Source organism: Paramormyrops kingsleyae, chromosome 1, assembly GCF_048594095.1.
Source record: "Paramormyrops kingsleyae isolate MSU_618 chromosome 1, PKINGS_0.4, whole genome shotgun sequence".
Taxonomy (NCBI): domain Eukaryota; kingdom Metazoa; phylum Chordata; class Actinopteri; order Osteoglossiformes; family Mormyridae; genus Paramormyrops; species Paramormyrops kingsleyae.
In genome coordinates, this window is record NC_132797.1 from 32,773,265 (window position 1) to 32,785,591 (window position 12,327).

Genomic DNA, 12,327 nt, shown 5'->3' on the forward strand with positions numbered 1-12,327 from the left:
TAGAGATAGAGATGCAAGTCTCTCAGTACTGGGTGAGTCGAAGGGTGACGTGTGCAGGCATGTCAAAAGGTTATTCCTCTTGACTCTGAATGCGCTCGATAGACATCATTTCAGAAAGAGACCAGATATTTACCAAACATACAGCTTATGCAATAATTAAGATAAACAGATATCTATAATTAAATTATTGCTTATATTTGTTTATACAACGCATGATATAAGCTTGTTTACACTTCCCTCACCAAAACGCATGGGAAATTACGTGCTTGGTTCCACCTACGTCGCCACATTCTTTTCCTGTCGACACACCCATCTTTCGACACTCCAGCCGGCATGACCCTGTACTTGGAGAGTTCTGGAAACTTCCTATTGCATGTTCCCAAAACACCAACATTCAAGTTTTATATGCATTTTATCAGCCTGATTTCATGATAAACTTCGATAAATACAAAATACTGCTTCACACCTTGGACACAAGTCAAAGGTATTGCTTTAAATAGGCAATTATATTTAGGCAAAGATACACATAACAAGGCCAATCTCCCACGGGACAGAATCAGACCCAGTCATTTACAGAACAGCCAAACAGAGGACACTGTGTTTTTTTTTTAAAAATATTGCACTTTATGCAGCCACAGGGAAAAGGTCCTGCTCCCTCCATTACACGCAGCACAAGCAAGATTGGTGGACACCATTACGGCTTGTCCAAACAGTCTCCGATAGGCTTCATGCAGAGGGAGCGTCACGGCCTGCAGCGAATTGATGACAGCTCAGCATCGCTTGTTCCTGAGTGTGTTTAGGCTTTTCTGAGTGCTGGGTTTGATGACCCCGATGAAGTGGTGCGGCGCCACTTTGCCGCGGCCCTGCGCGTCGGCCTGGCCCATGAAGACGTAGCTGAGACCTGGCGAGACCCAACAACCATGGACTGAATGCAGCAGAGACATTCAGGGAGAGTGAAAGTCAGCAGAGGATCCAGACACTTCCAACACATAACCAGAACCATGACCGTAATCAGGGCCATAACTAGGGGCATAGGAAGTGGGGGGATATGTACCCCCCAATACTTAATTTGACCTATATCTATATTGAAAATAGACTTTTCATTTAAATTATCAAGCTGCATCCCCCCCCAATATCAAATCACTGTAACTTTTACACTATCAATGACTTCAATAAATTCTGTCAAATTGGCACTTGGTTTAGGAAAAGACTACAGCTTACAGTCAGCTTGATATACAAGTGGCCAAAATTGTGGAAACACCGAGCATTTTTGGCATTATGTTTTAAAAAATACTACACGAATGCTGGCAGTAATGTTCATAAATGATCAAAAAATGTTACAAATATCATACATTGGGCACTTAAGTAGCTGGAGCAAGAGTTGAATAAAATTCTGCGATATCTAAAAATTGGAAGTGTTTCCACAATTTTGGCCACTAGTGTACAGCTAAAATTTAAGAACTTAAGAATATGCAAACATCTTTTCTCTGAATTATACTCCTCACGAATGCACATGATACAAGGCCCTTGATTCCTTCACCTTCTCATCCAGCACGGCTGTGGAGAGACTGCCAACCTCTTAGCGACGCTGTGGAAACACAGCGAGGTCTGAGAGATGCCGACCCACCTCGCCTGATGAAGGGGCATTTCTTGCACAGAATGATGATCTTGGTGCTCAGCGACTTGCCCGCCTGTTGAATGGAGAGCTTCCCCTCCTTGTAGACTCTGATGATGGAGATGCTGGCGTGGACACTGCCTCCCCGAGTCACAGTGGAGATGACCGTGCCTGTTATCACTGCAAACAGAGCCGGGCTGTCAGAGGATCGCCCCACCAGATATCCGCCGAATCGTACCGCAACTGTCCCTGTGGATCTCCCACCACAGCAAAACATTTCCAGTTTGGTTCAGACAACGTCTGTTACATCCCTCATCTGGGAGAAGGCCAAATCGAAAAAGCAGTGACAGGAATAATCATTTATTTATTTAGCTTTTTTCTCCTGATCCAAAGCCAGAATTCCCATGGAAGATTATAACTACGCTATAACAACGACAGTCACTCCTAATAAAGCAGTTTCTGAAATATTGATCTGCATAACAATTAGCCTATGTTATGAGCTTTTGAAATTCTACTTTTTCTAAATAACAGTAATTGAGTTGAAAAACAAGTGTTTTCAAAGTCACTAGGTATCTGTGCTGTATTTTTCCACTTTGTTGAGAAATCTGCATTAAGTCTGAATTCGGTAAACATTTCCTGCGGACGGACACTCAGGCTGGTCAGGGTGAGGGACCAGCCAAGACTGCAAGTGAATCGACACTTTCACTCTGGGACAGCTTGCCCTCTCTCACTGCAGGCTTAGCAAGATACACAACATCCCCTGTTCCTGGCCGAAAATCCTCAAGGAATCTTTTGAGGCACAGACACAAACCGCCAAGCCAAAGATGGTGCTGGAGCTTGAAAACAGGCCCTTGTTGGAGAGTGGCCGGGAGGGGGGGGGACACGTCAGCTGGTCCCCTTGGCTCAGACGCACTCAGGCCCGCGGGGGGGGGTCCTTACCGAAATCGCTGGAGCAGTAATGCCACTCGAGGGCACCGCTCTGCTCACACCTCGGTTGGCACAGCGCTGCTGAGTACTTCAGATCTGGGGGGTCACAGAACATCAGCTGGCTCAGCCTCCCTCTCATTACCGCCCTTCAAAGGGTCAGAGCAAAGCCTGAAATGTTACGGACACCCTCAAAGTACAGTCAGCGTGTGCGCGTGACCCAAAAACAGCCGGGCCCAGCTCACTCCAGCTTTAATGGACCAGATTAGTCACCTGCTGCAGACTAATGTCTGTGAAAATACCAGCTGTGGTTTATGAAGGCTGCAGGCTAAGCTTCCACAACGGCGTGGGAAGAACTCTCAACAGGCAAAACTTAACGTTCTGGCTCAGCAACTGACCTGAGATCAGCAGCAGGTGTGATATTATCGTCAGTGCTTAGTCCTTTTAACTCTAAGCTTGGGTCTAGGATAGTTCTGACCTGATTGTCCGGTCGTCGTGCTCAAATCCTCACCACGGCTGTAAAACCAGCAGCAGTGAGCAGGATGAAGACACCTACTTGTGGCTCTGGTCATGACCAGGGGACTCGTTGTGGTGGGGGCCACGGTGGTAGTGGAGAATTTCTTGGGCCTGAATTTGTAATGGCCGATGAAGCCATCTGCTGTGAGACTCAGGTCAGAGAGGAACTGAATGAAGAGCTGGTTCCCATTAGAGAAGACAGGGCTGAGAAGGAGAAGAGCACATTAGCCTGGCTAGAGGAGCAAGAAGCGGTGATGACTTTAGCATGATGTCGAACAGCTACAGCCCAACCCTGAAATCAGGTAGCGTATACAGCGCCTTGTAGTGATACCAGGCCCGTCACACAGCGGGTGGCAACTTATCTCCAGGACCGATGGCGGCCGGATCGTGTGCGTACGCCGGAGGGCTATCGCCGCAGTATTTCCCGATCCTCTTGGCATCGTTGATTTCCGCCCCATTGAAAATGGCCACGTAGTCATAGCGACAGTAGTTGTCTCTTTCCACATCAAATTTCTCGAACTTCACTTCGATGATCTGTATGGGGTGGGTGGGGGGTGCAGACACACCGTCACAGGAACGGTTACTGAGCGGAGTCTTTCCCTATGAGGTCTCGCTTTGTGTTTCTCTGCTGGTGTCACGCTCACCTGATTCCTGGGGGCCACGATGTGCCAGAAGCAGCTGACACCGGCTGGGTAGTCCTTCTCTGGCCAGTTGGGTGTCTTGAAGGACCCTGCCGGTTTCTCCAGGCGGCCCCCGCAATACTGCTCTCCTTTCCAAAATTCCCGACAATTCCAGTCATTCTCCTGAAAACAACCTCGGCAGCTATACAGAGCAGGAATAAAACACCAGCACCCAGACTGTAGCTGCCCAAACGCGCCTCTGTCTGGCGGCTGTAATGACAAATGAGGGCGTTAGGCCCCGGCGTAGCTTTGTAGTTAAAAATGGCTGACTTTAAATCCATGCTGTGACACTGCCCTCGTAATTACTAGCTCTGTGATGACTCAACATGGCGACCACCTTCTAGCCTGTCATCAAACATCACAGGAACCAACCAGTAACCACAGACCACAGCGGTCCTCAACCTCATTCTCCACGACACAGGAATGTAGCAGAAGGACAAGGGACTGTCCAGGGCTCCGCTTGGGATACAGACCCCTCAGCCTTTTGAAGTCCCAGGAAGTCCGGCTCAACAACAGTCAGCGCAACAGTCAGTCAACGCAACACTGGCACTCCAGAGAAGATAAATATTTTGGTCCAGGTCAGTAACCATAAGATCTCTGAAACATTTCATATTGCATTAGGAAATAGTGATGCATTTTTTGTTTAAAGCAGCCTAAGAGATATGCTCAAACTGTCAAAACAGCCTTGTGATTTCTGGGCTTCTGTTTTTTTTCTCTCTCTGTTGCTCTGGTTTTACTGGTTACTGACTGGACTCGTGTTCTGTACACACCCATCCATGCAATCTCTCCCTCACCTTGCTTGTGAGGCTTGGCTGCCGAGTACACAGCCAGGAAGCCGCTGCCGGCCGTGTTGGCGTCAGACACCATCTGCACGACCATCTTGTTGCCCGTGGAGACGAGGGCCCCTGGAGGGTGCGTCCCGCAGAAGCGCCCGAGCCGGTGGCCTGGAGACTGTCCGCTGTACACATCCACAAAGTCATAGCGGCACAAGGTGTCACTCTCCAGGTCGAGGAAGCGGAATGAGAGGACGACCACCTTCCCCTCAGGGACCTGTGAGAGGCAGCAGGGAGAATCTCACAAAAAAATCCAGAAACAGGCAGGAGAGCAGCCTGCAAGTCGCTGTCCATGCAGAAATCAGCCAGAAAAGTCGCTGCCCATTCAGAAGCCAGACAGAAAAGTCACTGCCCATGCAGAAATCAGACAGAAAAGTCTCTGCCCATGCAGAAATCAGACAGAAAAGTCTCTGCCCATGCAGAAATCAGACAATAAAGTCGCTGCCCATGCAGAAATCAGACAGAAAAGTCTCTGCCCATGTAGAAATCAGACAGAAAAGTCACTGTCCATTCAGAAACCAGACAGAAAAGTCACTTCCCATGCAGAAATCAGACAGAAAAGTCACTGTCCATGCAGAAATCAGACAGAACAGTCACTGGAAGGTCAGACATATGTAAACAGACCTGCTCATTAAATAGCAAAATATTCTAAATAATAAAAAATACAGTGGAATTTTTAATGACACTTAATGGAAGTTAATGACAATAAGGTATAATAACCGTGCACATTTTCATTATATATAATTTACAGCAGATATAAGATACCAATCACAGGAAACAGGAATTTCTTTTTTTTTTTGTTACAATAAAGTACAGAAAAACGGACTTCACTCCTAGTGATATAACACCATTACCAGAGAGCTGGACCGCAAAAATAAGTCGATTAACTATGACAAGAAGAGGTCGAACTTTGCTTAGTACGATTTTATTCTGATTACTTTTTATCGTTTTATCGCTTGCGGAGACGTTGAATAAAATCTTATTGTGCAAAGTGCGATCTCTTATTACAGCACAAAATCACAATCCAATTTTCAAGATTGTAAAAATCTTACAGTTGCCTGAAACGTTATGAAATTAAGAAAAAACAGCGCAATAATTGTTTTGTAAGCACTGCAAATATGTTTTTGACAAATTACAGATTAATCCGGATCCAGAGTTACAAATACTTAAATCTTGCACGGATTGTGTAAGATTTAATAGCGAAAATTGAGACGTATCTGCAGATCAGCCAATGTTTAGGGCGGTGGGCAGCATCCCCCTTACCGTGATCCTCCAGACGCACTTGCTGTTGGCCGGGTACACCCCCGGGTAACCCTGGCTGCCGATAACCCCGGAGTCATCGGTGAAATTCCCCCCACATGGAAAGCTGGGCCTGACGATAAAGTTCACTGCTCATTACAAGCGCTCAGTCTTAAACATAACAGAAACTCTGCGTGTGATACAGCAGAAAGAGTCACGGTAACAGCTGTTAACAAAGCACGGTGAGTTTGTCGAATAAAACCTATAAATCATCTGGAGGTGTTTTTTTGCCAGTACTGTACTGTACTGTATTTTATACAGTACGATCCGTGGGGAGAGCTGAAGATCAGAGCTACCAGCCTGGCAGACGGTACCCAGGGCAAAGGAAAGCTAATCCAACATTTAACTTAATATCAAACCATATTAAAGAGCGTACCTGTGACGCTGACCGCACACGACGGTGAAAAGCAGCAGGACCAAAGCCACGGCGCTCATTGTAGCAACTCAGTATCTCCGGGATGGGAGGCTGTATCCTCACAGGCGGACTAGCGCGCAAAGCCCGTGAGATGTGCGTCTGGGGGGGGGGGTGGTCTCCTGAGCGCCAGGATGGTAAGGATGAATGCAGCTTTTGTACAGATTGGGAGGAGGGAGCAGCATCGCTGGCTGCCTCTGTGTACAGCCTGTCATCGCCCTTGGAGCGGAGGAGTCTGAAGTACAGGGGTGCAGAGCCGGGTCCGTCTGAGCGACACCTGAGGCCTTCCAAACTGCCCTCCGGCCGCCTTTACATGGATCGTCAGGTCTCCACAGCAAAGTTTTACAAGAATCCAGTTCGGTTCATTATAAGCCATCATTTAGCTATTTTTCGGATTTTGCACCAGATATGTTTATTCCTTTCAGGAGTGACCAGTCAGCTACAAAATTTAATGACTATCCCGATGTCATCCTCATCCACAGTTTTCTTTACATTTAATATACAGTAGTTTCAATCGTAGAGTTTTCGTCTTTATATCCTCAGGTTCTCACTAATCACTGTGCAGCTAGCCTACCACTGAAGCAATACTGCATATATAGTGCCATTAAAGGAAATTATAATAGCAGAGGAATACCATCCCCGTGTTTGAACAGAAAATTATAGACGGTCACTTCAGGTCTCACCACATTCGTAGCAGATACAGTTTCAGTGGCCATTATCAGAATGTAAATGGCGCCATCTGGTGGGATGAAAATGGCACCACTTCAGAAAACGATTTTCATTCGCGCGAAGGCGGCCCAAGAATAGTTGCTGTTGCCCACAATTATTTGAGAATCATCATCGCTCATTCCCACTTATTTTCAAATCTGCTGCACAATGATGCGACAAATTCCTCTTAATTTCTGAAGTTGCGTCCAGAAGAGAAAAACGGTACCGCAGCATCATATTAGGTACACAAAAGCAGGAAATGCTTCGGCAGTGATGCCTCCAGAGACTCTTAATAAAGATTAATGGAGAATTAGAAGCGCCTGAAATTCAAATGCGAAAGGTCTTCACTGAGGGAAAGAAGCTAACATTGCAAAGGGATTTAACCGCGTCATGGTGCAGCCCGCGGTTTTTGGAAACGGCTGTGCGCCCCACCCTCTGCGGCTAAACCCGCTTTGAATCACTTACAGCACTGGCAGGACTGAGTCCGGTCATTTTTGCCAAGAGGAAAGCTCTTTGTTCGTTTTGTGCGAATAGTAAACTGCAAGATGAATTAACAGAACAACCGTTTTAAAGAATTTGTTCAGCACATTAAAAATCAGAGGTGACTGCTTGTACCTGTTAATTTCTTGTTGGCAAGCCAAACGGACTGGGGTATGCTGTGTGTACACCCTACAAATAAGAGCTGATGTTCTCCATGCAAACGTAACCGTCTGATAGCGGGACATAAAAGTCTGCGTGGTGACATGTAGTCAGGTCTAGCATTTGGTTCGGGGGCGCAAAACAGCGAGGGAACAATACGAAGAAATAACTGGCTGCATTGCGCGACATTGCAGTTATTTTAAAACTCGTTTTAATATTTTACTTTGAAGTACAATTGGCAGACCCTTCAGGATACAACACCAATGACAAGTAATTATACCCTGAAAGGTACAGGTTGGTACTTTTTTTTTCTGAGAGTGTTTATGGCTTGAATAGTAAAACAAAGTAAAACATGGTTGCGCTTGAAATGTGATCCCGCTGAAAGCAGGACAGAATCTTACCAGCTGAGAAATTAATCCCGCTCATTTCTTTTTATCCCATATAAGCCATACTTAAAACCACCTACATTCTTTCCAATTAATAACACAAAATAATAACATATTGTGTACTTGTTTCTCTGTGGATCATTTTTGCAGTTTTCTGGGCCATTTCTTTTCCAACAGGCTTTCTCAGAACATGGTAATAAATTGTGTAATTTTGCAACCACCTGTACCATATCCTGCAGGAGAGGACCCTGGAATATACCCCACCCCCTGTGCGTTGGGTCTCCATGACTGGGGACTTGAAATTGAAGTTTGAATGTCCTGTGCTGGAATGGGGTCCTGTCCAGAGTGTGTGAACATTTGTTGGCCCCCAAAAAAATGTTACTCAGAGGGTCTGCTGCGCTGAAAAGAGAATGAGGGATTTAGCAAAATAATCCTTATAATAATTCTTATAAGCATAGTGGTCTTGGCAAAGCAGTCTAGAATATTCATTGATGGAGTGACTTTGTTGGATGCTGTAATTTAAATGGATGACCAGAGCTGCCCATAGTGGATGTTTTAATACACAGCTTTACTGTATGTGCTCTATATGAGCTGGGAAGATTCAGTGGACCTTCTCCATCCATAAGCCTCCCATCATACAGACATACGACACCAATGCCGCTGCCTCATAGCCCTCAATGCCGCTGTCTGATGGTCCCCAATGCTGCTGCCTCATAGCCCCCAATGCCATTGTCTCATAGCCCTCAATGCCGCTGTCTCATAGCCCCCAATGCCGCTGTCTCATAGCCCCCAATGCCGCTGCCTCATAGCCCCCAATGCCGCTGTCTCATAGCCCCCAATGCCGCTGTCTCATAGCCCCCAATGCCGCTGTCTCATAGCCCCCAAAGCCGTTGTCTCATAGCCCTCAATGCTGCTGTGTCATAGCCCCCAATGCCGCTGTGTCATAGCCCCCAATGCCGCGCCCTCAATGCCGCTGTCTCATAGCCCCCAATGCCGCTGTCTCATAGCCCCCAATGCCATTGTCTCATAGCCCCCAATGCCGTTGTCTCATAGCCCCCAATGCCGCTGTCTCATAGCCCCCAATGCCGCTGTGTCATAGCCCCCAATGCCGCGGCCTCAATGCCGCTGTCTCATAGCCCCCAATGCCGCTGTCTCATAGCCCCCAATGCCGCTGCCTCATAGCCCCCAATGCCGCTGCCTCATAGCCCCCAATGCCGCTGCCTCATAGTCCCCAATGCTGCTGCCTCATAGCCCAGGAACTCTGAAGTTGTACCCTACACTCAGAAAAAATGGTAAAGATTTGTACCCTTGCTTGTCACTGGGGCTGTACCCTTGTAATCATACCTTTTAAGGTACATAAATTGACTCTGAGGAAGGTACACACAGCATTAATGTACCCCAAATGGTACTCAATGTTCTTTGGAGTCCATTTCTATACCTTAAAAGGCACAAAAACCCACAGCTAAGGTTATAGTTGGCAGGACCCTTGAGGGTACAGCCCCAGTGATAAGCAAAATTTTTAACCATTTTTTCTGAGTGTGCAACCAAATGGCTTATCCTGAATTCAACTGTAAAAAATCCAGCTGCATATATGGGAAATAAATCGAGTCGCTTTGGGCAAAAGCACAAGCTAAGCAACGAAATAATCATAACACTAACAGCGTACATGTGCTTTTATTGACGGCCGGAGACAGCGAGGGGCAGGGCTGCGAGCCCATGCCTGGCAGCGGCGTGGTGGGTGAATCCAGGTCGCAGTCCCAGAGGTCCGGCAATGTGAGCGGCTTTCTGTGGCTGCGGAGCAGCGAGGGGGACTCACAGGAAGCCGAACTGGAACAGCAGATATTTTGGAAAGCTGCTCTATCCTTAGAGGAATAGTTTTGGACTGGGTTTAGCAAGGCTTTTACCGCGTTTTCCACTGATCCCCAAATTAGGATCTGCCGTAAATCTGCCACTGCACGCAATTAGCGATGTAAAACGGACAAAAATGCCGTCGAAATTAAATTTGTTACGTTGTGTTCGTTTCAGTTTTTTCTTTTGTGAATTAAAGGAAACCATTTTGGAAACGGAATAAACGACCACAACGTAGTAATCTCTCCCCGGCCATTCATCAACACAGTCAAATATTTTATACTGTACATATGTCTACAGATGTTTGCGCAACAATTTGCCCCTGCACAACACAAACTCACAGCAATCTGTGTTGAAATATAATGCACTTGAAAAAGTCTGGAAATGTTCCTCCTCCATCCTACATGTTTCCCGCATGATAATGTGCACTCGACAGCGCCACTCAACGTTGAAAGCGGTGATCGGAGAGGGATCGTGTTGCTGCTTTGGGGCTGGAAGAGGCTGTGCGGTGAAAGCGGGCAGTTTCTGTCACCTTTTGCGGGACTCGCTGGGGCTGCGGCTCTTATGCGATGCTTTTAATAGTTTTCATGCTTTCAAAGCGGGCATTTCTCTTGGCGAGCAGTTTATAGTTATAATAAGTAATCTTCCGATACTTTCGAAAGGTTTTTTTCTTTTCAGGCAGACATGGTCTCGCAGTGAAAGTTCATGCGGACACTCGATGGATCCCCGCAGGAATAACGAGAGCGGCAGTGAACCCGGCTTGCCCGGTGATAGAGCGGACGAGGTGCGGGTGCAGCTCACCTGCACCACGGAGGGGTACCTGCGGGCGAAGTTCACCCTGTCGGCCTACATCATCTGCTGGACCTTACTCAAGATGTGTCAGGTACCAACTATACTCAATGCTGGAAAATGTATGCGGTGTTTATATCGTGACACTGATCACTGTCAGTTTAATTGGCTAAAATTATTGTAATTTTTCCATATATAGTGAAACTGTACAGAAGAGCTTGCGTTCATTTTGAAATGAATACAAGTACTCTTCATAACCAAAACAAATACTTGTTATGGATAAGTGTTTTTTCTAAGCCTTAGCAAATCTGCAGCTGGAGCCACTTTTCAGTGAGAAAGTTTAGCAAGTGATGATATTTAAATATTTAATGCCAGAAAAGTGCAGCATTGCACAAACGCCAGGAGCCTTTTCTGGACAACATAGGGCATGAGTCTGGGGTACACCCTGGATGGGATCCCAGCCCCTCACAGGGTTTAATGGCCTGTTAGAGGGTTAGTCAGATGCCATCGGCAGAGGCTTTGAACCATCCCCAATTCCCCAGCATCTGATCGCCCTACCCCAGGCTTTGGAAGCTGAACACATGTCCTGATCGACATGTGACATGCTCAGGCAGTGGCTGCTTGGTGCTCAGTAATGAGCTCAACACACTCTGAAGGCACACATTAATGCTGAAGCAGGTGTTTCTCTTGTGGTGGGGGGGTCCCATCTTGGGGGGTCGAAGAGAGAGATCTCGTTTTGGGGAGTCAGCTTCAACACCTGTAATCAGCAGGATCTGTCTTACCTGGCTGATTCTCTGCCCCCCCTCCCCCCCACCGTATCGGCTTGCGGTTGAGCCCTTCCGCTTTGGACCCACCGATCCCTTCTGGATCCACTTTCCTGGTGACATTGTTCTTTAAAGTGCAATTCCGCCATTTTCAGCACGTGCTTCGTGGACACCTCCTGCAAGCCACCCCCTAAGTGACTCACCTCTGTCCATGGGGGGGGGGGGGGGGGGGTACTTAAGGGTATGTGTAAACTTTTTGCATCTTTGCCTTTTCTTGTAAATGGGCGTCTGGCAGAGGCACTGAATCTGATGTTGTCCTGGGGAGGGGTGTGTGTGGGGGGGGGGGGGTTGCACATCTGCCTGCAAATTACTGTCCCCCCCCCCCCGCCTCCTGGTTTAGCAGCTGGTTGGCGCACCCTCATCCCGTTCTTCACAAAGCACCAGAGCCAGCTACTTTCACAGAGTTCATGCCTGACATTCTTAGATTTAGTAATTTGTGTCTAGGATGCATTTGTGCATGTGTGACACGGCAGCCAATGGCTCTGAGCACGCCTCCACGGCCTTTTGTCCTCATGCTTTTCTTTGTGTTTCTTCTCTTTTCCTGCAGAGATTACGCTGCTCTGCCATCACACCACAGGTAAGCCGAAGAATTTCCTCTCCTCTGTGGAAAAGGTGCGTTTTTGTTCGACCGGCAGGGAGAGATTAGCTGTGCGTTGTCTGGTTCCGGATGCTTTTAAACCTGTTTGATTTAGACACCCGGGAGGAGGTCAGCGGTTGGCTGGGAGATTTACTGCTTCCTGCACAATGTCAATAAGTGCTTGTGTATTATCAGGAGGTCCGACTCACACTTGCTCTGGCTATAAGAGCCAAGGCAGAATAATCTGAACCCACCAGGGCTTTGCACTGAGTTTCAT

General features: G+C 47.2%; 2 protein-coding genes across 7 annotated transcripts in view; one reads left to right on the forward strand and one right to left on the reverse strand.

Moving 5' to 3' along the window:
- Positions 1-687: 687 nt before the first annotated feature.
- Positions 688-7,136, reverse strand: pcolce2b (procollagen C-endopeptidase enhancer 2b). Of its 5 annotated transcripts, none has more exons than XM_023805833.2 (9): positions 6,244-7,136; positions 5,832-5,940; positions 4,530-4,785; positions 3,700-3,824; positions 3,453-3,589; positions 3,018-3,259; positions 2,555-2,638; positions 1,628-1,795; positions 688-925 (listed from the first exon to the last, which is right to left on the reverse strand). In XM_023805833.2, the coding sequence occupies exons 1-9, from the start codon at positions 6,300-6,302 to the stop codon at positions 771-773; spliced, it is 1,335 nt and encodes a 444-aa protein (XP_023661601.2). In that variant the 5' UTR covers positions 6,303-7,136; the 3' UTR covers positions 688-770. The 5 variants fall into 5 exon arrangements, with proteins under 5 accessions (XP_023661601.2, XP_023661603.2, XP_023661604.2 ...); XM_023805835.2 differs by having other exon boundaries at positions 3,700-3,858; XM_023805836.2 differs by having other exon boundaries at positions 3,096-3,259; positions 6,244-7,135.
- Positions 7,137-10,337: 3,201 nt separating this feature from the next.
- Positions 10,338-12,327, forward strand: part of LOC111840743 (rho guanine nucleotide exchange factor 4-like) — a 52,376-nt gene continuing 50,386 nt past the window's right edge. For both annotated transcript variants that reach the window (XM_023805903.2, XM_023805907.2), the window contains exons 1-2: positions 10,338-10,743; positions 12,021-12,050. In XM_023805903.2, the coding sequence (XP_023661671.2) occupies positions 10,579-10,743; positions 12,021-12,050 (195 nt within the window). In that variant the 5' untranslated portion in view covers positions 10,338-10,578. The remainder of the gene's footprint in view (positions 10,744-12,020; positions 12,051-12,327) is intronic.